Source organism: Rhipicephalus microplus, chromosome 7 (genome assembly GCF_043290135.1).
Source record: "Rhipicephalus microplus isolate Deutch F79 chromosome 7, USDA_Rmic, whole genome shotgun sequence".
Lineage (NCBI taxonomy): Eukaryota > Metazoa > Arthropoda > Arachnida > Ixodida > Ixodidae > Rhipicephalus > Rhipicephalus microplus.
In genome coordinates, this window is record NC_134706.1 from 128,400,815 (window position 1) to 128,423,872 (window position 23,058).

General features: G+C 42.5%; 1 protein-coding gene across 1 annotated transcript; it reads right to left on the reverse strand.

Annotated features, from left to right (window-relative positions):
- Positions 1-10,448: 10,448 nt before the first annotated feature.
- Positions 10,449-21,442, reverse strand: LOC119179083 (uncharacterized). Its single transcript, XM_075870111.1, has 4 exons — positions 20,939-21,442; positions 13,139-13,187; positions 11,337-11,468; positions 10,449-10,567 (listed from the first exon to the last, which is right to left on the reverse strand). Exons 1-4 carry the CDS (start codon positions 21,440-21,442, stop codon positions 10,449-10,451), a joined length of 804 nt encoding a protein of 267 aa, XP_075726226.1.
- Between the last annotated feature and the right edge of the window lie 1,616 nt (positions 21,443-23,058).

Consider the following 23,058-nt stretch of genomic DNA (forward strand, 5'->3'; position numbering starts at 1 on the left):
AGGATAGATATATAGATATGTGGGGTTTAACGTCCTAAAACCATTATATGATTATAAGAGACGCCGTAGTGAAGGGCTCCGGAAATTTCGACCACCTGGTGTTCTTTAACGTGCACCCAAATCTGAGCACACGGGCCTACAAAGGAAAATAAAGGAGGATGTGGAGTAATTTGCCATGTCTGTTACAGGTAGGTGTACTTGCTGCCAAGGACCTCAAAGGAGGATAAGTGACAGTAGTTGAAATGAATCTGCACTCCAGCCAAGTGCACAACGAGCTAAGCCAGAACATTATTTAAACGAACCATGAGATGAGCATTTTAAAAACTTCTAATAAAGCATTGTCTTGGCTTCATCATCCAACACGTGGTCATTTTCATAATTTCTTTATTTTTCCTGCATAAAAAACCTCAAGCTGAGCATTCTGTTGTATTTACTAGCTCATATGTTTGCAGGTGCTTATTTTGCTGCAATCTTGGACAGGATATTTAGTAAAAGTGCTCAGTGGCATTAATGTTTATCTGCTCCCTCATTTGGTTTTAAGATGCACTTTTTTCAAGATTTGCACTTGTCTCTAATTGCAGAGAATTCATATTGATCCTTGAGATGTGTAGTAAATAACAAGCAACTTTTTCAGGCAAGGTTACCTTATCATATTCGGTGATATGTGGGGTTTAACATCCCAAAATCACCATATGATTATGACAGACAGCTAACTTTACATTTTCTTGTCAGTAACTTTTATTAAACATTTCTATTTGTCCTGAAACATTATTTCTTTGACAGTATAGCTGCATGACTGTTGCACAAATGTATAGAATTAGTTTGCAGAATGAAGATGAAGAAATTTTGTTGATTTGCAAAAGGTGTGTGTATGGGCCAACTTGAACACATAACCAGGGAACATCTTCCCATCCAGTAAATGTTCCCTGGTGAACTTGTCTTCTGATTTGAACAAATGTAAAAAAAAAAGGTCATGGCAATAGGGAAGGCCTTGAAAAATCACACTGCTAAATAATGTCATAAATTCTGTGATCAACCACACATTCACAGCAAAAAAACTGGGAGCAGAATTTCGCAGGCACTGCACATCAATGCTGGTTTAGAGAAGAATTAATAAAATTAAGTTTGACAGTTTCATGTCTCAAAACTAAAATCTGGTTATGAGATGCACTGTTTCAAGTAAAGTCTTAATTATTTTGACCTCATAATCTCTATGAGTGCATGAAACTAAGGCACTAGTACATATTACAACTATTATAATGAGACTCCTGAGGTTTGGAATCAATCCTGTGATATTGTGCAGAACTGCACGCAGTGGCGGATTCAGAAAGGGGGTGCTAGAAGTGATCGCCCCCCACCCCAAAGCCTGTCAGTATCCCCTCCCTCTCTCTTCAGTGCTTGCCGTCCACCTGTTATCACCAATTAGGACAAATGACTGGGATTCCTTTAAGCACACATTAATAGTATTTATGTTATGATATAGTTTTTAAGCTAGAAAAAAACAAAAAGTAATGACCATGCCCCTCTCTCCGGTGTTACTTTAAGCAACTCTCCTCCCCCTAATATGCTTGGCTGGATCCACCCCTGACTGTAGGGTACTATTTCCCTGTACCTTAGGGTCAGATTAGAGATACAGACTTTCTTTCTTTTAATGCACTACTTCATATTTAAATGAAGACAGCCGCATTTACACTGATGATTTTGAAGCTACATGTGTAGACCAAAAAAGCATGTATATGCGACCGATGGTATAGCGTCCTGTACAAACAAACAGTATTGCTCATATGCTCTACAGCAGAATGCTGAATAACATCACTGCCTTGAACAATAGTTTAAGGGGGGACGCGGCTTTGGGATCGCGAAAAATGGCAAAAAAATCGATTTTTCGAAACTCAAGTTTTCAGTTTCTGGAACCCTTTTTCTATCTGGTTCCAAAATATCTGCACTGAAAACCGCGCAGAAGTGCTTCGGAAAATTTGTTTCACCCACCTAGGTAGCAAAAGTTTTTTTGGAAATGGCGAGAAAACGGCTATTTTCAAAAAATTATAGCTTCGCGATGCTTGGGCCGGGAGCCGGCTTCTTGGGCTCATGGGAAAGAACATTTCTCCGTGTTTAACTTTCCCGCCTCAGCTGGCTCCTCCCTTTAACAACATGCGAGCAAAAAGCAAATGTTTGAAGGTCGTTTTGAGGCCCTTGATTGGCCGTGGCCGCCTTGTTGCCTCAGCTCGCCTCGCCATTGGCCCGATGCTCGCTCCGGGAGATCGTCGTCTGCTGCTTGTGCGTCGCGAGGACATGGCGCTCGAAAATCGCCACTTCGTGACGTGTTCACGGCTTGATAATCACTTAAGATATAACTACGCTTTAGTTACGAGCAGTAAGCGGATGCGCGCCGTAGTGGAGAGAGACGCCGTAGTGGAGGGCTCCGGAAATTTTGACCACCTGGGGTTCTCTAACGTGCACCCAAATCTGAGCACACGGGCCTACAACATTTCCGCCTCCATCGGAAATGCAGCCGCCGCAGCCGGGATCGTGCTGGTGGGGAGACAGAAGGTTGTTATGTTTTTAATGCAATACACAGTAATGCATTGAAAAATGAATAGGCATTGTTTTGATTTAACAAAAGCTTTAATAACAATAGAATTAACGGTGTGCACTGCTCGGTGCATCACCGTTGTCGTCATCTGAAGTAATATCAAGGGCAAGGACAATGTCCTACTCGCTGTCAGACTCGAAATGCATTTTTTTTTCTGAAGAACAAAGGCCATCTAGTGTTCATAAGTGCAAGGAAAGCAATTAACGACGTCTCGTAGCATTACACGGGAAAGAATGAAAGAAAAACGCGCATAATTTTTCATTGTGTCTCATTATTTATTTCAAGTTTTATTAATCTCTAAAAGCAACAAATGCATAAGCTACGCATGTTGTGTTAAATTATTTTTGCCATGTCACGTGGCATACTGTTGAAAACGTCAGAGCAGAGTCGTCTACATAGAGGACCAACCTCATTGCCTTTCCATGTACGTAGGGCCACTCATACGCCTACGTCATGCCCTAATTCTCTAGGCGTGCATCGGCAAAGGGGAGGGGAAGCAGCGTTCATCTTGAAATTTGACCCATTTCCGCAGCGCATAGCGTTGCAAATTTTGGCAGACGTGATCATGAACGCCTCGTCTACGCATTGCACTTGTCAGCTCAAAATTGTCAAACCTGGTGACTGGCCCTTTAAGATACGAGAGGGCACAGAGATTCTCACAATACTACCAAACGGAAAATCTGGCGCCAACGTCTATGTGAATTGCTTAAGGAGTGTGCTCGGAACGACGGTGTATGTGTATTCAATGTTTGTGTTGGCTGGTGCTGAGTGAGGGGAAGTAGATACGACTGCTCATATAAACCTTGATTGATCTGTGGGGTTTAACGTCCCAAAAGCACCATATGATTATGAGAGACGCCGTAGTGGAGGGCTCCAAAAATTTCGACCACCTGGGGTTCTTTAACGTGCACCTAAATCTGAGCACACGGGCCTACAACATTTCCGCCTCCATCGGAAATGCAGCCGGGATTAGATCCCGTGACCTGCTGGTCAGCAGCCGAGTACCTTAGCCACTGGACAACCACAGTGGGGCACTTATATAAACCTTCACTAGAAGAAATTTTTTTTTTGAGCGGATCTTGTTCCTGCGTATTATGTCTTAAAGCGCAAGTCTACTCACCTCTATACGACATAACCAAACGAAAAAAGAAAGAAACAGATGACTGGCAGAGAGAATGCTGGCTTTGTTGTCTGCCTGCTAAGTATAGCGGCCATTTGTTTCTTTCATGCTTTGTAAAATTGTACATAAATGCAGGACTAAATAAAACTTGTTTCTGTGCAATGAGAAGAAACTATTAGTTTAATATGCTCTCTTTCAAAAAGAAATCCACTATTGTGACGTAAGGAATGCGTTGAAACTGGACGCATATTCGGGGTGTACTAGAGTCAAGTTCGAGGCTCACATATCCCAGCACTTCCGTGTGTCCAACAGATCGCAGCGCCAGTTAACTCTCTAGTTAACTGTAGGAAACTATGCAAAAGAGGGAGACTGAAAGCCACAAGCATGCTTGACAGGCTTCCCCGCCCCTTTGGATATGTAGATAATACACAGCTGTTTCAGTAGGCATAGGGTAAAAAAATATACAGAGTTCAAAATTTACCTTTAGGCTTTTCCTAACATTCTGCTCTGGAAAGCACGTGAAAACCACCTTTGCAAATATGTTATGCATCTATGGATATACAAACAGATAAAACAATTATCACTGCTCTCCCTCGCAAAATTTTGAAAGATTCAATAGTGAAACTTCCGGCCACAGTTACAAGTGGCTCGTTTCTACAGAACAAGTGGAGGCAGTAGCATTTGTACGCAGTTCCGCTTGGAAGAATTCGTCAAGCATGTCTCGACTTTGAGATGTCCCAAAGCGAAATTTAATTGAGCTGTGCACGATTACGCATGCGAGGCACTCGGGATTGGTGCATCGTTTCTCCCTCATGTGAATGATGGGCAGTCACTACTTGCTGTCGCCAGCCAGCAGTACACGATTACCCATTATCACCTCTGCCTGTGCCCCCAGACCATTTCAGGCTAAACATTGTATGAAACCGTTGTGGCCCATTGGGGAGAAGCTTTGCACCAGTGATCATTGTCTTGAGTGCATAATCATTAATATTACAATTATAGTTTGCTGCAAATATATCTGGGAGCACAGACATGTTAGAAGAATTCTTCCAAGTGGAACCGCGTAGAAACACAACCGCCTCCAACTTTTTAGTACAAACATGTCTCTGCTGACTGCACTCATTAAAAAGTTCATGATTCAATCATAGTTGATTGGGTAGCTGACAGCGATAATTATTGTGTCACTGTGTGTTCCCCAGGATACGCAACTTATCGGAAGTTCTTACGCTTCCCAGTGCTGAATTTGTTGACAACTATTAAGCTTAACTTTAGAGGGTCAGTAAACAACCCTCAGGTTCAAAAATTGTTATAAAGAGAAGTACGTGCACTTTTGTTTTGTGAGCATGCTGCAGCAAGAGTTTAGGGAATATGTGCTGTATTAAGGAAGTTACAGGGGTTCGAACGTCGGTCACAGCTGGTTTCAAATTATGCACGGTCTCGCCACCGTTCTTGCGGGGAAGGCGTAGCCCGTCGTCGTGACAGGTTCAGACGAACCGACGAGCTGCGTGCCTCATCAAGTTGCCGTTCGGCGACATTCTGTCACTGCATGTGAAAGGAGGATTGGTCAAGCGTAGGAAAAGTGCGCGGGTATCGTTTTTTTTTTTACATAGAAGCTTTGCGCGGCGCTGTAATATTCCGAAAACGTGATTGCCGCAGTCTGCTCTACGAATCACTTAGCTGTTTTTTGGGGGGTGGAAAAATAAAGTAGGAGCCTGTTCCTAGGCCCTTTAAGCAACCAGTATAATATTTGTTTTTAAAATGGTGAGCGAAGAGACATTTCAAGAAAAAATATATTTCACAATTGACAACAGATGTAAAAAAAAAAAGCTTCTCTAAAACAACTATAAGAATATATGCTCCGCTGCAAGGGTCTAGTAACTAAGGTACTCGACTGCTGACCCGCAGGTCGCGAGTTCGAATCCCGCCTACGGCGGCTGCATTTTCGATAAAGGCGATAATGCCCCCGTGTGCTCAAATTTGGGTGCACGTTAAGGGACCCTAGGTGGTCAAAATTTTCGGAGCCCTCCACTACGGCGTCTCTCATTATCATATGGTAGTTTTGGGACGTCAAACCCCACATATCAGTCAACTATCGAAATATGTTATAAAGATAACAGTATAATATTAAAGTAAAAGTAAAGTTACAGTCGAGAAAAGGGACAGGTAAAACTGACCCCCCTTTTATAAGAGACACCCCGGGAACAGTTCTCGTCTCTTACATGAGGTGTTTCTTATAAATAGGGTGCCATGTTCTCATATCCTGAAATTTTGATTAAGGTAGGCTGTCGAGTAAAAAAAAATACACAAAACTCAAAGATTAACAATCTGATCAATAAAAACAGTAGATAGAAACGCAAGTCTGGTGCAACAAAAAAAGCCATTTAAAAATTTTACAAATTCAACAAAAGATGCTGAGGAGCTGACGCTTAGAGAGAGTGATAACACAGGACTGCACATGCATGCCATTACAAAACTAAGCGAGTTTTGTTTCCCTTGCATTGAATATTTCACACAGAAGCAAAAACCACACGAATTTGTTCTAACTGCTCGTGTCTTATTTGAAAAGGTAGTGTTCGAGCAATTTGTGCCCCCTACAGTCCATTTTATGTTGCTCCTTCTGTGTTTATAAGAATTCAAAAGCAGGCAGGAGACAATAGCATCATGCAAACACAGAGTACGCATATTTGTAGGACGTCATTACCTTTTAACTTTCTGATCAACCAGCAGCTGCTGAGAGTATGTCAACTGTTTAGGTTACTGCTTTATTGAATTGAGGTTCCACGAATGGGGCCCCAAAACACAGCACAGGGCGGCCAAACTGAGCATAGACACAGAAACACACTGTGTACTCAGGCTCTCGCTTGCATTTGTCAACAAACGTCAATCCTTTCTTGTTTTTTCTACCAGGTGCTTAAGATGTACGGGAAGTACTTGTATTACTAAAACGTCCTACCAATATTTCTGATGAAAAAGTTGCACGTCACAGACCAGCTGCACGTTTCTTGGATGTACTTGCTAAACATACTGTATTGGCTAACAAGAACAGCCACACGGGTTGAGTGGCCTGATGGTTTCACAACTCGCTGTCTTTTTAGTGTAACTTGCCACGGTAGATCTGAATAGTCAATAGAGTGGAATAAAGAAAAAGGCATTGGCTCTCGCACAGCTGTTTGCCTGGGTCACAAGATCAAAACTAAGCAAATTATCTTCTCTAGGGAATTGGGAAAAACATATAAATTACTAGGACAGGCAGAAATTGTGACAGCCGCACAGGTAAATCGCCATGAAATAGAGTGCTACACTAGTAGGAACAACCTACATTGCTGAACCAAAGGCACACCTTCCAGTTTCAGCTTAACACGCTGTCACCTACTACATGAATACAGCATCTCGAACACTAGTTTTTCCGCCTATAGCAACTGCGTGAGTCATTGTTAATACAGATACCACCTCTATCGTGCTTTCTCTGTATTCTGTAATACCCGTTGAATGACCTTTCAGGGTAACAAGTCGTAAACAGATCCATCAAATGTTAGAATAAACGCATAAATAGTTTGATTGCATGGCAAGATCCTGGGACGCCGCATCTCATGACAGTTTGATTGAATGCGTTCCGATAGTTCGTGACCTGCTGGCAAAGTAAGTGTGTTATGTTTACCTTTAGTGCCATCACGAGAGTAGCTGATAAAACACTAGACCAACCACTCCACACTGTAAATGTGGCTGGCCAGCGAAACTGATGGGCACAAAATCTCCATTGGAAGATTTTGTGCCCTAGAACCCCTAGAATCTGTTCTTGATTGACATCAGCACTGCGTATTCTTTCCAGTGTTTTAGTCCCTATCTCAAGCTGCCCCTTGAAGAGCACATGATGAAATGCCTGAGTGGCATAAAGTTTTCGCTCACGCAGGGTGTTTCTGATCTGTATAATTGTCCATGTAGTCTTCACCTGTCCTGCGGAGGGCTATTCGAACACCCTCAGTGGACCACCATAGAACAGGTGGTCCCTGCAGTGGCCAATGGCATGATGGCAACAACTGTGCTTGGTCTTGTACACAGTGATTTGCTAGAAACTAGAATATGAGAACTCCGCCACATAAGGAGCTCTTGGTTCGAAAAGATCATAGAGCACACCTCTGTCAACTACATCACAGTTTTGCTGTAATTAGGTTTTCTACCTACGATAAAGGCCCAATTGTTGGCTAGAGCAGGTAGCATGGTAATGGCAGTGCATACACTTGAAAGGAAAGTCACTGTGGGGGCCTGAATTACCATTGAGGCGGTACATTCCCTCGGCTTGGCACGATTGATCACTTGAGGCAGTGAAGGAGTACCTTGCACTTCAATGCCACCTACGTGTGTCACATTATAAGCTATACAGCTGTCACATGCATGCCTCTCATACTGTGAAGGGACAGTGCCTCTGGAAGCTAATTCACTTCAGACAGCAAACTTGCAAGCGGCCTGTTGTATTCCCCGAAAATAAGCAGCAAGAGTTTCGCAAGTATTTCAGCCTCACATTACTTTTCACATATATAAGCAGTCCCACAATGACAGCAGCCGAATGGCAGTTGGGAGATTTAGCGTTGTGTTCCATGTTGCATGAACACGAAGTTACAATGCACTTGCCCACTTCCCCCATTCATGGCTTGTGAAGATCTCTTCATGACTGTTCTTTAAAGTTCACCTCCCAGATGGGGCTAGCTGTATACAGCAGGCTAACATGATGAAGTGCCCATTTCGGCAAATAAAGATTAGTTACATACAGCTGATTACCTCATGCTTGAGTGTGCGTGCCATAAGTATTCTGAAATAAGCAAACATCATTGAATGAGGAACCCCATGTAACGAAACTATTTTAAGCTAAAGATTGTAGGTGTAGTACAATGCAATTTGGAGGACCTAGCCATTCAGCCAACGAACAAGCCTGAGGTAATGTGTAGTACCACTAATTAAATATTAGTTATCTATACTGTGATTTGACTCAATAGGTGAAGACAATTTAATGGACGCTGGACAAGCAGGCCCCTACTTTTTTTAAGACAAGCATTCAATCCCAATGCCATCAAGTACACTTATCCCAATCGGTTTGTGGTGTCGTTAGAAAATGGCAATGCAATTAGGTTTGTTCAAGGGTAAGCAAAAATATAATTTAAACGCAATAGCAATAAAGACGACACTGAGACCGCGCCCGTTAGCCAACCAGAAGAATCGCTTTCCAACGCCGACATCATGGAATGCGTGCGAAAGATGCGCACTTACCTTGGCAGGTGCAGCAATGCCACCGAAGCAGAGCATAAGAATGTGGACAACTTCGAAGCGTTCGTCCTGCGGCAGTTGAGCGGCACCCGCTAGGCCAAGATCACCGACTTTTTCAAATAAACGTGCGCTCATTCCGGAATACTTCGCGTTTTGTTTCTTTTCACGCTCGTCATAAAATCAAGCGTTTGCGGATGTGTACACAGCAAAGGTAGGCGACTCCTTTTGTTGCATTTACGATTTTTAATGCGAATTTTCGATGTTTTCACTATAACGATATTTCAAAATAACGAACTATTTTCCGCGGTCCCTTCAAATTCGTTGTATCGAGATTTCACTGTGCAATGAAAAGAACTTCCCTTTCAAATGCAGTGAAATTAGCTTTCATGCTTCACAAACACACGCGTCGTGTATACATGCTTCAAAATTAAACATGAAATATGGCAGTAATAATGCGTCGGACAAGCACCCATTGCTAGTGGGCGTCAGAACATGTGATCATCATAATGGCTCATGGTTTAAAGACGGTCACCCACTGCTAAAGGCGCACACGCTACTGCGTCTATTCGCTCAGCAAGTTAAAAAAGGTTTCATGCGCTTAGTGTTTGAAGTATGCACTAGGAACAGGATATCGCTATCACGTTACGACTCCTAAAGGTGAGTCTTATGGGTCCCCTAATTTTTAGTAAACTTTTGCAAGTGATATCACGTTATATCACGAGTGATAGCGACAGGGGCACAGTCTTACTACTGCTTTTTAAATAAAAAAAAGTTACTTGCGGGCTGCACGTCGCTTCCCAGCTGCCTTCTCGTTTGCCTCATTTTGGCGACTGCTCTCCAGCCCTTCCGCATTCCCTGGAGATTTCACATCACTCCATTGCACACCACATATTCTGGATTCAGCACCATTTTTAGTGCAGCTGTCTTTCTTCTTCTTCTGTGTGCTTCCCTCTCCAGCTCCCTTGGCATGTTTTTCTCCATTGGCTCCCTTTCGGGCTTCGGCTTTGGCCCCGGTCTTGGTTCCGCCACTGCCATTCTCTCCATCAGTCCTTTCCTCTGAACTAGGCTTGTGCTAGTATTCGAATGAATGCTTCGAATATTCAAATGAATAGTTGAGTATTCGAATTCACTTCGATTCGAATTTAAATTATCGATATTTTCGAAGTATGAACGAATAAATGTATATTATCCGCAGGTCACCGCATGTAAAGGTGGTTTTACTGCAATGTAGGATGGCTAAACAGTGAAAGCGCCTACTCAAAGAACATTTGTTTTGCCGTGAAGCCCCTTTCAAATATAACGGGGTCTTGCAGCATTGACTGAACATGGCCAGAAAACACTGCCCATCGGTAGTCGAGGCTACCGAAAACATGCGAGGCAAATATTGTAGCGCAGCACGTGGCCTGTAATTCGCAATAAAATTTCAAAGCTAAAAACTGCTTTCGTTCCTCGGCAAATGAGACTACAGGCTCAAAATCACTTGTCGCAGCCAAGAAGGAATATGCGGCTCTGGTCGCCTGCATTGGCTGATTTGAGCATGGTGCGCTCGTCGTTACGGGGGCCGCCGCTTGTCCACGAGTACTTGTGCGATCGCACTGAAAGGCCGCGTATTCAAAAAAAAAAAAGTGCTCAAGGTCATGAGGTGCGTGTGGAGTATTTTCTTTCGCCGTGCCATTCCTCTCTGCTTAGCTTTCAGCTATTTCGTCAAGACAAGAAGAGAGAATCCAATTGCAGCGTGCGCCTATTTTGGAACTCTGCTCATACTGGACTGATTCTAGAAACTTTGCTGCAGTAAATTTGTGAGGCAACAAGCATGTTTACTAGCTCCATGGCTACTTGAAAAAGTGTTGCAGGGCCCCTTTAAAGGAACATGTAATCCTCAAATCAATTGTTCGTTTTATTAAGTTTATTATGACAGCTTATACTATAATCTTAGTGTAATAAATTTTAAAACATTAAGTATCTCACAGGTTATCACTGGCATCCTACCGAAACTACTACTCAAGGTTGTTTTGACTTCCCTTGAACGAAAAAATAAATGGCATTTGCATAGAGCCCCTGTTTCAATTTAAAAGAAATATTGTGCAGGTTAGTTTGTCATGATAAATATTTCCTTTTTTTATATGTCATACATACCATTCGAATTCGATTCGAAATTATTCGATTGAAATCACTATTCGCTTCGAACCAAAAATTCACTATTCACACAAACCTACTATGAACCTTTCGCTTGTTTCCGATCTGTCATCTTTTGAGCCAGTGCTGTTACGCCACCACTGACTGCAGCCCCAGTTGTCGCTACCACACCTTGAGTGGCTGCCGACAGACCCGCAGCTCAAGCACTTTGCAAAAGGGCAAATGTACTGCCCTTGGCAATGACGCCACCCAGCGTTGCTTGGTAGGCAGCTGCCATCGAGCCGGCTGCTACTCCGGATGAAGTGAATCCAACCGCTGCCAAGGCTAAGGGTGCTACGGCCACTGCAGCGGCACCTGCCACTGCACAATAAAATATGCATCGGTTATTGCTAAACTGGTCACACCGGTTGAAATCAAATCAAAGCAATCAACTTTTACTTTCTTTCAGCTACAAGAGGGCGAGACTGAAAGCCATTACTACACTTAAAGGGGGTCCCTGGCCCCTTGGTTGCTGGTACAGCAGGGTACGTAAACAATACACAGCTGTTCTATTGCACATTGTGCGAATAATATCTAGTGTTCAAAATTAACTTTGATGCTTTTCTTAAAATTCAGCACTAAGAAGTATACATCGAAACCGCCTTCACAAATTACTTATGTATCGTGAGGTACACTATGTGAGACCATAATTATCAATGTCTCTACCACCCAGTTAATTAAGGTTTAATAATGACCTTTTGGTGTCTGCAGCACATGGGCATCTTTCCATTGAAAAGTTGGAGGCAGTCATGTGTCTACATGGTCAAACATAGAAGAAAGCATCTGGCATACTTGTGCTGCGAGATATCCCAATGCAATTCGCACGTTTAGACATGATAGTCGCTGAGGGTTGGCACCATGTCCTAGCCTGATGTGACGAGCAGTCACTGTTCGCAATAGCCAGTCAGTAAGCAGTAAAAGGGTAACTATTATCATCTTTGCCTATGCATTCAGCACGTCAGATTAAACACCACACACAACTGCAGCTGCGCATTATGGAGGAACATTGCGCCAGTGCCCACTGCATTGCATGTGTAAACACGAAAGCCCCAATTAAACTTTGAAGCAAAATATCCAAGAGCGTCGGCGGGCTACAAGAATTTCGAGCAAAGAAATATTATACTTATGGCGCAGCTGCGAAAAAAGCACAACAAACGACGTCCCGAACATGGTAGTGTCTTCAGAGAATTGATCACGTCCTCTTCTGGTGTGAATTATGATGCTCTGTCTATGGATGTGTCAAGTTCACATGGCTTAATTTCAAGGCACTAAACGCTACATTTCAAGATATAACGTGAATTAACATGCTGTTGCTGGAAGTTCCAGCAATTAATTGTAATTGGCATGTAGTTAAATATTTATTCTACAGTCAGTCTTGTTCCATTGTGACATAAAATGAACTCATTGGCTCCAAATACGAGCGCTTCAAGTTTTTGATTGTATTCTATAGTGCCTTCACAAAAATGATTGTTCACTGTAATACGCAGCACACTGAGGTCAAGTCAAGACCTCGTGACTGAAGATGATTCAGTTCATCCAATAGGCATTGTATATTGCTCTCATTTCACCACATGTTGAGACAACTTGCATAAACAAGTTAGGTACAAAAGTGTAGCAACTGTCGCTGAAAAGGATGTGTGACAATGCACTGAAAAATGAAGTTTAAGTCACAATTACAAAGGAGGATCAATTAATCCAAATCTCAAGGTACCTTCTTTCTTTTAAACAGCAGTTAAAAGAACTAGCAAAAGCAAGTGATGCCTACAGAAGTGTATGTAGTACCTTTTCAAAGGGTTATAATCTAAAAAAAAAAAAACCACTCATCAATGGCTATTATTAATTCAGGGCAAAAACAGAGAACAAAAATTTATTGACCTATTTGACCCAGTTGAAAACTTGATTGACCATTGCTTGGTGGGAGGAACATGGAACAGTTGTGTCACACAATATTTCTCAGTTTAAAACACCAATGAAAAGCGCACAATGCCTACCTATTGCTACTCCAGCCACCATGCTTGCCTTCTTGAGCTTCTCCTTGGTCTGTAACGAAACAGAGAAAAGTGAATTAAAGTTTAAAAAAGACATCTTGAAGGGGTCATGAACCGCTTTTATATTAATCCCTAATGAACTGAGCATCGAGCTTTGTTGCCTTTATCAATCTCCACAAAAATTCTTTGAATCCATATAAAGAATGATTGCAGCTGCCAGAACTCCTTACACTCCTTAAAGGAGCAGTGACATCAAATTTCAAACTCGAGATGTGGTGCTCATTTGACAGCTTGGCAGACATGGCATCAGTTACATGGAACTTATTCTACTTCGAACGCAAAGAGTACTGAAAGGCTCAACAAAGCGTTCAGCACCATGTGGCATTGAGAGTATTTCGATATGTTCAGTGATCTGCTAGGCCACGCCTGAGGTGCTGAGTGGTGATAAGCGAGCAACAATGAAATTGACAATTTTAGTGTTGTCCTCGCAGTGCCTACTTGTGGTGCCACCTGGAGGCGATGCCTGGTTGCCTGGCTTTTCGTTTTGCTTCGTTTGTGTAGTGGGGTCATCCTACGTTTTGTTGCGCTGCATCAGGTGACTTGGCGCGGAGTCGTGAGCGCGTTTGAAGCTATGATCGTTGCGAACAAGTAATTGTGACAGTTCATATGCGTAATTGCGACATGTATTGCCAGGCAGCAAGGCCCAAAGGCGCATCTCCAGCTGCTTCCTTGTCGCTGCTCAGTATGGCTTTGATTTATGAATCACTGCTCTGAAGAGGATAGCAACGAAAATGATTCGCCACATCACTAATCGCAGTAATTCTATATTCCTCAGTCGCTTGGGGACACTGATAACGGTGGCAACAATGATGGGGGTGGTGAAGACGTGCCTACACGTCGTCACCAAGTAGAAGAAATGTGAGCTTAAACTCTTGTCACCATTATGTGTGGCCATGTGATTAGATGGAGCAGGGCGGTAAAAATGGCCGCTTGACAGTGCTGAAGATTGGCGGGTTTTGCATCCATTTTGAATTGGGTTTGAGACTGGTCATGCTAGTCAATATTACATACATTAATTCTTCCTTCTGTTGCATTACCGATACCGAATAGTTACTAGGGAATCGATAACTGCACGCTAACGCTCGAAAAACATCCAGGCCTGTGCTGAACGCGCAGCACTGTTACAGCGAACTCTAAAAGAGCGGTCTTTAGGAGCCTTCTTGAAACACTCTTTTGGTAGCTCCGGCAAGCACACTTGTAGGGTAGCCACAACGCCATTAATCGTTGTGTAATAGGCAGGCATTCACTATGCCATCCTTCATCATTCTTCGGAGAAGCGTGGTATCTGCTAAGCACTAGCAACGAATTTAGTGTGAATTGGGTTTTTCATGCAGTGGCTGATGACGATGAAGAATTGCGCCTGAAGTGTGCATGTGCCACATTTAATAGGTGATGAAGAACAAGCTTTTGTAATGGGTTGGAGCATTGGACGACCCACTCATTACGCAATTGGCATTACGCCACGCCTGTTGTCCCTATGCTGTTCTAAAACTCTTTATTACTCACAGTAACGCGATTCCTTTCCCGGCATCAAACCTGCCTACGGCAAGTTTGCGAACGAGTCACAAGCACTGGTGTGGCACAGCAGTACAATACTGGGCTGGCATGCAGTGGAGCCGGGTTGGAATCACACAATGTTCTTTGTGTTTCTTATTTGAGTTTTTTTTCTTATTTCATGCGACAGAGGTTACGGACACTGGTGGTGGCGGCGGACAACTACGGCACCACGCGTGAACCGTGTTGTGATCTCATACTAGTTTTCCAAGTAAAACACAACATGCCTAAAGTTGATGTCACTGCTTTTTGAAGGGCCCATGACACAATGCCTGAACAATTTGTAATTTTCAGCAAAAAATTGAAGTGGAGGGTTTATTGTGCTATCAGCCGCAAAACCTAATGCGATCTACAGCGAGCAAAGGCGACGAAAAACTGCATTGTGGCGTCACATACTTGATGCAACAGGTGTCGAGGTTACCGGCTGCAGCAATTAGCAACGCATTTAGACAACGTACCTTCGCCTGATCTAATTGTAGAGGCCGCGGCCGATCTTCCCAACACCCTCTGCGTGACGAAAAGCGACGCCTAAATGCAGTTTTTCGTCGCTCCTCCACATGCAGCAAATCCCACGAGCTTTTGCCACCAGTACCTATATATGTTTAGAAAATTGACTGTAAATATTATTTCAGCCCAAAACAAGCCCTCGAAGTCATGCACTCCATTGAGTGGAAGTGTCGTCTTCTACTTAAGTTCCAGCGGCTATAAATTGTTCGACATCAAAGCCAAACTAAAAAAAAAAGTGAAATAGCTCTACTGCTCTTATAGCTGACCACAGAACAAAATCGTTCACTGAAATGCGGAAGTTCGCAAAGAAAAGCAAGCAGCTGGCCATGTCATGGCTCACAAGTATTGCTAGACTCTCAGAATGCTTATGTCTTAACAAAAATATTCAAATATAAACCAAGTGCCTGACCGAATGTCTTAAAATTTCCCCAGCTTCTTGACAAACGTAAACTAGGATTAACCTACACGACACAGAGTATGATCGAAAATTAGTGCTTTATTAAGTGCTTTATTTCTGCTCTCCCCTCAACAAGAATATCTAAATTATGCATTTCCCCGAACGCCTTTGGCAAATTATATGCACAAGAATCGCTCTTCTCCAATTTCAATATGTGTCGGTAATATAGAACGGCATTTGCAAATCCGACCGTCGCACCACTGAGCAAGTCCAGAGAACCATTCCGAAGCTTAAACATATATTATACAATCGCTTAACTGTAAATGACTCCGGATTGTCTTCTGGTATTTCTGGATTACTGTGAATGCCATGATTTCATTGGTAACAAAATTGCACTGATATGGTATTGAAGCTTCTTCGTCGTGTAATACCATAAAAGCTTGTTAATTCAGAAAATTTAATAATTCAGATGTGTTCTCTGGTTCCAGTCAGCGTATTCAGTGTTTAATGGCATCAAAGTGTCGTTATTTGTCATATCCGGCAACACCCTTGTTTACTCCGATGATCCTCGGAGCACACCAAACGCCCCAAATGTACGACACTTTGGTGCAAAAACAACATTAGTACACAGCCGAACAAGCTGCTGGCTTTTTAAACCACGTTGTTGCCACCCAAAATGACGTTGTCGACAAGTAGTGAGGAAACGGCTCTGAGTACATGTCGGATTAACACATGGGGTCTTCAGCTGGCTATACACAGTGAATGAAGTTGAAAATAATGAAGCAGTTGCCGCTCTTGCACTGTTCTTCTGCAAAATATATACTGCATTTACAGATTTCTCAAGGAAATGACAGTGCATTGATGAAATGAATATTTACTTATTAGTTTCCTGTCACATCGGATAATTCAGCATTCGGTCAATTCAGACAGCGTTTCGTGGTCCTGTGAAATGCAAATTAACAAGCTTTTACTGTAACCTGCCTCAAACTACCCTGTTGCACAGTTTTTGGAAATTCAGCATAGATCACGACAAAGCACAGACTGTTTTGCATATGTGCAAGCTTGAAGCAGAGAGACATTAGGGGACATAAGCAGAATACGGACAGAGTAACTGTTTTGTTCAATGCAAACATGCAATGTGAGAACGAGCTGTCACTGCTTATCGTTGGCATGACAGTGAAGCCTCGTTACTTTAAATACGCATGATTGCCATTCAAGAATGACCTAATTTATAAAAGCAGTAAGAAAACTTTGCACGACGGCTGGACTTTTCGGAGAAAACTTGCAACACCTCGCCCACAAGTTTGCGGCCGCAGGGCACAGCGTTCTGTTGGTCGTTGACGATCGACCCGCTCACAGGGACATTCAAAACCTACACGCAACCAAGCTGGAGTTTACACAGCCAATGCGGCACGACTGTTGCAGCAGATAGATCGGGGCGTCATAATCTACACGAGCCAGGTGTATGTCACAATCAGTTGAAGCAGGTACTCCTTTGCCACGATAACGGCAATGAATACACTGATGACATCCTCGGCGCTATATGCCCCATTGTTCATGTGCTGTGGCAGGTGAAAGGCACCGTTATTCGACAGTGTTTTGAGCTTGTCATGTTTGCGAAAAAAAATGTAATGTGCGCCGACTGTGCTGTCACTTCTCTTTTTGAGGAAGACATGTAGAATTCCTTGCGCTCGCAACGAGGCTTTGCCTGCAGAGGGCAATGAGTACAGCCCAATTGGCTTCTCCGAGTGCTCGAACACGGCAGCCCAGTTCAGACATGGTACGCCGGCATCGACAGGTTGCTGCAAGAACAACTGACTTGACTGTTAATGTAAAGATCACAGGCTTTGCCGAGCACCGCCTTTGTCAGACATAATCGATGCCTCGAGTCTTGAACGTTAGCTTTGTTGAATGCAATAGTAGTGTGGTTGCGATGCTGTGCTTGGTTGAGTGGTTGGGAAACATGACTTTTTTTTGCAAGTGAACTACGTAAAGCATCGCTTTTGCATCCAGCAGTTATCTTCCAAGTAAGCAGACTTGGCCCAACAAAGGTGTTACTCCCGTGAATCATGTTTCCCGACTTATTTCACTGCTTTTGCGTTGTTTCAGATAAGTGAGGATCTCATTTAACTGGGACATTTTCCTTCATCCCGAGGGCTTCCAATTAATAAGATTTTACAGTATATTGTTTTTTAATGCAATGTTTAAAAATATTAATGTCTTCCTTTTTCACTGTGCTTTTTTAGCTATTCTATCAGAGATTGTTGTAGAGTGCTCTGCACGTCAGCCACCAGCATTGCGCTCGTGCATGTTTGCCAATACACAGCATCAATAATTTGGTGTCATGAATCAATGTCATGAACATAAATGACTGAAATGTATGTGCACTGACAATGGACTTGTCTAATTTAATGCAATCATCAGCAACTTTGAAAATACCATGGCACCTGATCGCCAGTCGAAAGTGTGCACATTAGCATTTACCGGTGATGCACAGAGAAACTTACATCTGTAGCTGCATAACTTCAAACTTTACCTGAGTCTCAAAATTAAAGTGGTTACACATCTTGAGAAACCTCACTTGGGGAATAAAGAGCTTAAGAACGCAGGGTTTGCATGCAACAGCAAGGCATTCGCAAAATTTTTATCATCAGTAGTGCTTCGCTGTCACTGCGCTACAAACAACACCTAACCGCCAAACACAGCCTTGCGACATCCAACACCTGTCCTTTTTGGCCAAAAAACAATGAGCAGATGCCATCAACACTCGTTAGCACTCACTGCGTTTGCCCTCTGCTGCTTTTCGCTTTGAAAGTTCACTGACCGGACTGGATAATTTCGATATTGGCAATATTTAGTGTCCCATATGGACATACAGTATATGCTTTGACATCTCACTAAATTAAAATTTCTTAATCCGAACAGATGCCTAATTAAAGGGAGGTCAAAGAAAGATATTAAGTCAATGTTGATTGCTGAAATAGTAATCCAGACATTCGCCGTGCTACTTTTGTGCCAAAGAAGTGCTTATTTTAAAATGAAATCGCATTCAAGTGGTCCGCATTGCGTTAGCGCACTTCAAATCCCCTGCCTGGAAGCGGTTCGTTTCACGTCACTGCTGCCGTGCCTAACGTTGCCTTTACTCCACAGCCACCGACATTAGTAGCAGCAGGGTGAAAGTAGCTGGAGCCACAGCAGGAACAACAGCCACTGAACAATTTTCTGTCATGGCCTCCGAGATGGGGTGTGCATGGAATGTTTAGCTTGGTTCAATTGAGCCCAGCTAGATGGCACCACGTATCCAGTCTAACCAAGCAAAAAATAAATTTTTAACCAGTCACGTTATTCCCCATAGTCATACCAGGCGGTTCTTTTTTATAAATCAAACAAATATGTTCAAGAAGCATTTTATTACGTCTCTTGATGCTCACAAGGTTTTTTTATTGCAGCTAGTTTGATTACTAATGATTTATTGTAGTCGGATGCTCTGACGTCAACAAGACCATTTCTTAACTATTCCACTCGTGGGGCCCGTGGCATGGTATATTTAGCTAAATTTCTCGGTAAATAAGAACGTTGTCATACATTACACTTTCACTCTGATATAAATTGTTATTTTCCTTTAGTGTGCCTTCAAATGAACAACAGCCTCTAGCGTGATTGTTTTTTATTACTGTATTATGCAAACTTGTTCATCTGTTGGTAAACACTCACAGGCTTCCTCATACAACAATGTACCTTATTTTTGCTGACTTATAACTACGTGGTAGATGCTAATAAAATATATGACATCGTGACGTTCAGAGTTGAGATTTTAAGGTGACGTCACCACCCGCACTTTTTTTTGATTTTTTTGTGGCTTACTAAACGTCTTATATAAGAAAGCGTGGCCACTTTAAAATCTCGAAAAAGCAATTTTTTAATATGAGAGAAATAATTCTTCTCCTTAGTGTTGCCTTGAAGTTACGTACAGCTAGTTAACAAGTATGTGTTGCGATTGATAAAATTGCAGCTCAACAGTCCAGTTTCTGATCTATATATGGAATAGCCGTGAACATCCATGGTTGCGCCCACAGCCACTTTGTGAGCACTCGCCTCCACTGCATTCATGCTCATGTCTTCATTCACACTACTATGCTGCATGTGTGTGTGAGAGAGAGGGAGAGAGAGAGAGACGAGTAAGCGCTTTTATTACACGGAGCAGTGCAATGCCACTGACGGCGTCCACACATACCAGAGCACGCACCGGAGTAGAGTGAACACTCTACCGCGGAGCCATCTAGCGGGCGCGACCACAAGCGTGGCTACGACGACGGACAAACCCGAACCATTAGCTGCTTTGCACCTAGAAATCATTTCGAGAATTATGAAATATATAAATCGTCCCTGGTTCTTTCAATCATCGCTTCCACATGAATATTATTATTCTGGCGAGCCAAGCATGGCATTTTCCAGAGCTCGTCGGTCTAGCGGCCTTGATGGCTATGACATTCAGGAAAGCAGTCACTTGAAGGCAAGAATTTAAGATAAAATTTCGAGACAGAACAAACAAAAGGTGTTTGCTTCCTCACAGAAAATCTAGCAATTTCTCCTATTCCACATTTTATGATTCGCGAGAAAAAACAAAACAAGCGAGAAGGGGGCATGCTCTTGTGCAAGTTCATTATATTCAAACCTCTCATGAATCACTTCTATAAGTTCCAAGTGGTCATAATAGGTGCCTCTGGGCAGTTTTGAAACTTTTTCAGTTTTGTTTTCGGTGTACACAAGAGAATAAATAAGTTAACACATGTAATATTTACAAATTTACTGCTAGGGTCTAAAATAAATTTGTCGCAAAAGGCACCGAAGTGTTCCCAACAGCAGCCAGCTTTTATGGTGCACTCCGCCTGCAATGCTGCTTTCTCACGCGACTTGAAACCACGTTCAGTTCGTTTCACTTGCAGAGTTGCTGAGAGGAGGCGGAGGAGGCATGTAAAATGTAAACAAATGAACAAACGAAAGCGAAAAAAAAAAGTTGTCAATCAGTATGCCAGGTGGCATTCGCCGTTTTTAAGGTCCGACCTTTACATTCCACAGGAGACTTGAAATCATCAGAAGTCCGTGTCCAATGACTATGGCGCCACACAGAAAGAGTTAACACCAATATATCGGCTGATACAGAGAGAAGAGATTGACAATGAATGCAAAATATGCACTTGCACAACCTGTAACTTTGGCGAAAACTTTCAAAAATGAAAAAACCCTTTCACTGAATCCAGTCTTGTGCAGAACGAAGAGCTTACCGAAGAACCTTCTGGCTGCATAGAAGGCTTGCCATGACCAGATGGTCCTGGTGTTGAGTTCGAAGGCTTGGAAGTCTTGCTGGAGTCTTCAGACTCCGAGTCAGAGGAGCCATCATGTGGTTGGGTCCTGGTAGATCTAGTCTGCGTTGATTTGGTCGCAGAGCTCGAGGTTTCTGCTCGTCTAGAGTGATCTGTGACGGCAATGAACTTGGGCGCCCTAGAATGACTGTCTTTTGGTCTAGTTGATCCAGCACGCTCTCTGTGTGTGGCGAAGTCGCGTGGTGGAGCTGCTACTTTTGATACTGACCTCAAGTCCTCAAATTGGGCAGCCAGTTCCCTGTTTAGATACCTCCTGCTAGGCTGGCTAGAGCTGGCAGAAGGCCGTGGTGAAGTTCTAGTCTTTGGAATTAGGCTGGTGTTGTCCATCTCGGCAGCAATCTCGTCAGCCGGACTTGGACCGAGGAGTATGAATCCAGAGGGGCCATCCATCATGGGTGGAGCCATGATTGCTGCAAGAGAAAGATCAAGCGTATATTGAAGGGGTCATGTAAGGAATCGCTGAATGCCCTCAATGCGAGAATTTATAGCTCCTTGAACTGATCGCGAAATCTACTTGTGGGACAAGAAGGGCCAGATACAGTGCGCATAGGATCAGTAGAAGCTTCTTGCTGCCGATCATTTTGATGAAAGCACTACAATGCACAATGGGTCACTGGACGTCCTGCGCTCCAAGACCAAGTTTACAATTATTATTTGTCTTTGCTCAATATAAACACAGCTAAATACGAATGGCGAGTGCATATTGAGCCTAACATTTCCTTCTTTTTATGTAACAATTGATTGAACAAGACTGGCTGGCCTTGAACTTTCTATATATCGGAACATTGGCTAACGAGAATTGATTAGCCACGCTCGAAAAAAAAATGTGCATCTTAATTTTACTTCAGTGAGTGTGATAACGAAAGCTTTAAATATTTTCGAGTGCCTGAAGAAAAAAAACATTACTTCGTTTCTTCCGCTCACTGTAGTAATTAGGACATGAATTCAAATGAATTAAAGCAGGCAAAAGTCGCTTACCATAGCTGGAATCTGAACTCGAATGTATTATTATTTTAATTATTTTAATCACAAATCAATATGCTACAGGTATGTCTCCTGTACTTTTCTAAGTCTACTAATCTGCTGAAATTACCTGATTGTGTCCTCCCAAAAAAGTGCCCCCCCCCTCCCAGAATGTTACCCTTATTTTGCTCACATTGTTCAAAGCTATACAATGGGACCAATGGCTGTCTTAAGAGCCATTGCTGTCTTAAGAGCACCTTTTCTAACATATTAAAATTAAACAAGGCAACAGTAAGAGTGGGCATGACAAACGAGTGCATTTAGGTCATTATGTCATTGAACATGCAGCCAGTCAAGTATCTTGCAAAGAACTGTCTACAGTCTTGATATTTACATCCTTATTGATGGCTGCTAAGGCTGTATATCAAGATGACTTCACAACATACTTAACACTTCATCAGTTCAGCAGTGCTTTTAGGAGCAGAACTAATTTCTTTGTGTAGTGATCCACCCAGAATTGTATTCTTGAAAAGATGCGACAATTGCATTGGCGAGCTGCTTTGACTCTTAACACTTTACACCTATAATGAAATGCACTTTCACTATAAATAAAGCTCGCCTTAAAGGGGCCCTGCAACGCTATTTCAGCATGGCCAGAAAATGCGGCTGATTGGTAGCAGAGAATCCTGAGAACGCGCAAGCCAAATATTATAGTGCAACATGCGGCCTGGTTTCACAATAGGTTGTCTAAGTGAGCAAGAAACTACTTTCTCTTGTCTTGACAAATGGCTGAACAAGGCCAAAAATCCTTCATCACAACCATTGAATCACCCATCGGCTGAAAACTGAGCATGGTGCACTCGGATCCTTACAGGAACCGTCGCAGGAGGTCTAAACTTGTCCCCGTGTGCATATATATATATATATATATATATATATATATATATATATATATATATATATATATATATATATATATATATATATATATATATATATATATATATATATATATATATATATATATATATATATATATATATATATATATATATATA

Coding starts and splice junctions, on each gene's coding strand:
- LOC119179083 (XM_075870111.1), bottom strand. CDS start 21,442: ATGGCTCCACCCATGATGGATGGCCCCTCTGGATTCATACTCCTCGGT. Junction 13,188..20,938: donor TGCAGCCAGAAGGTTCTTCG/GTAAGCTCTTCG, acceptor GTTTCGTTACAG/ACCAAGGAGAAGCTCAAGAA. Junction 11,469..13,138: donor GGTGGCTGGAGTAGCAATAG/GTAGGCATTGTG, acceptor TTTATTGTGCAG/TGGCAGGTGCCGCTGCAGTG.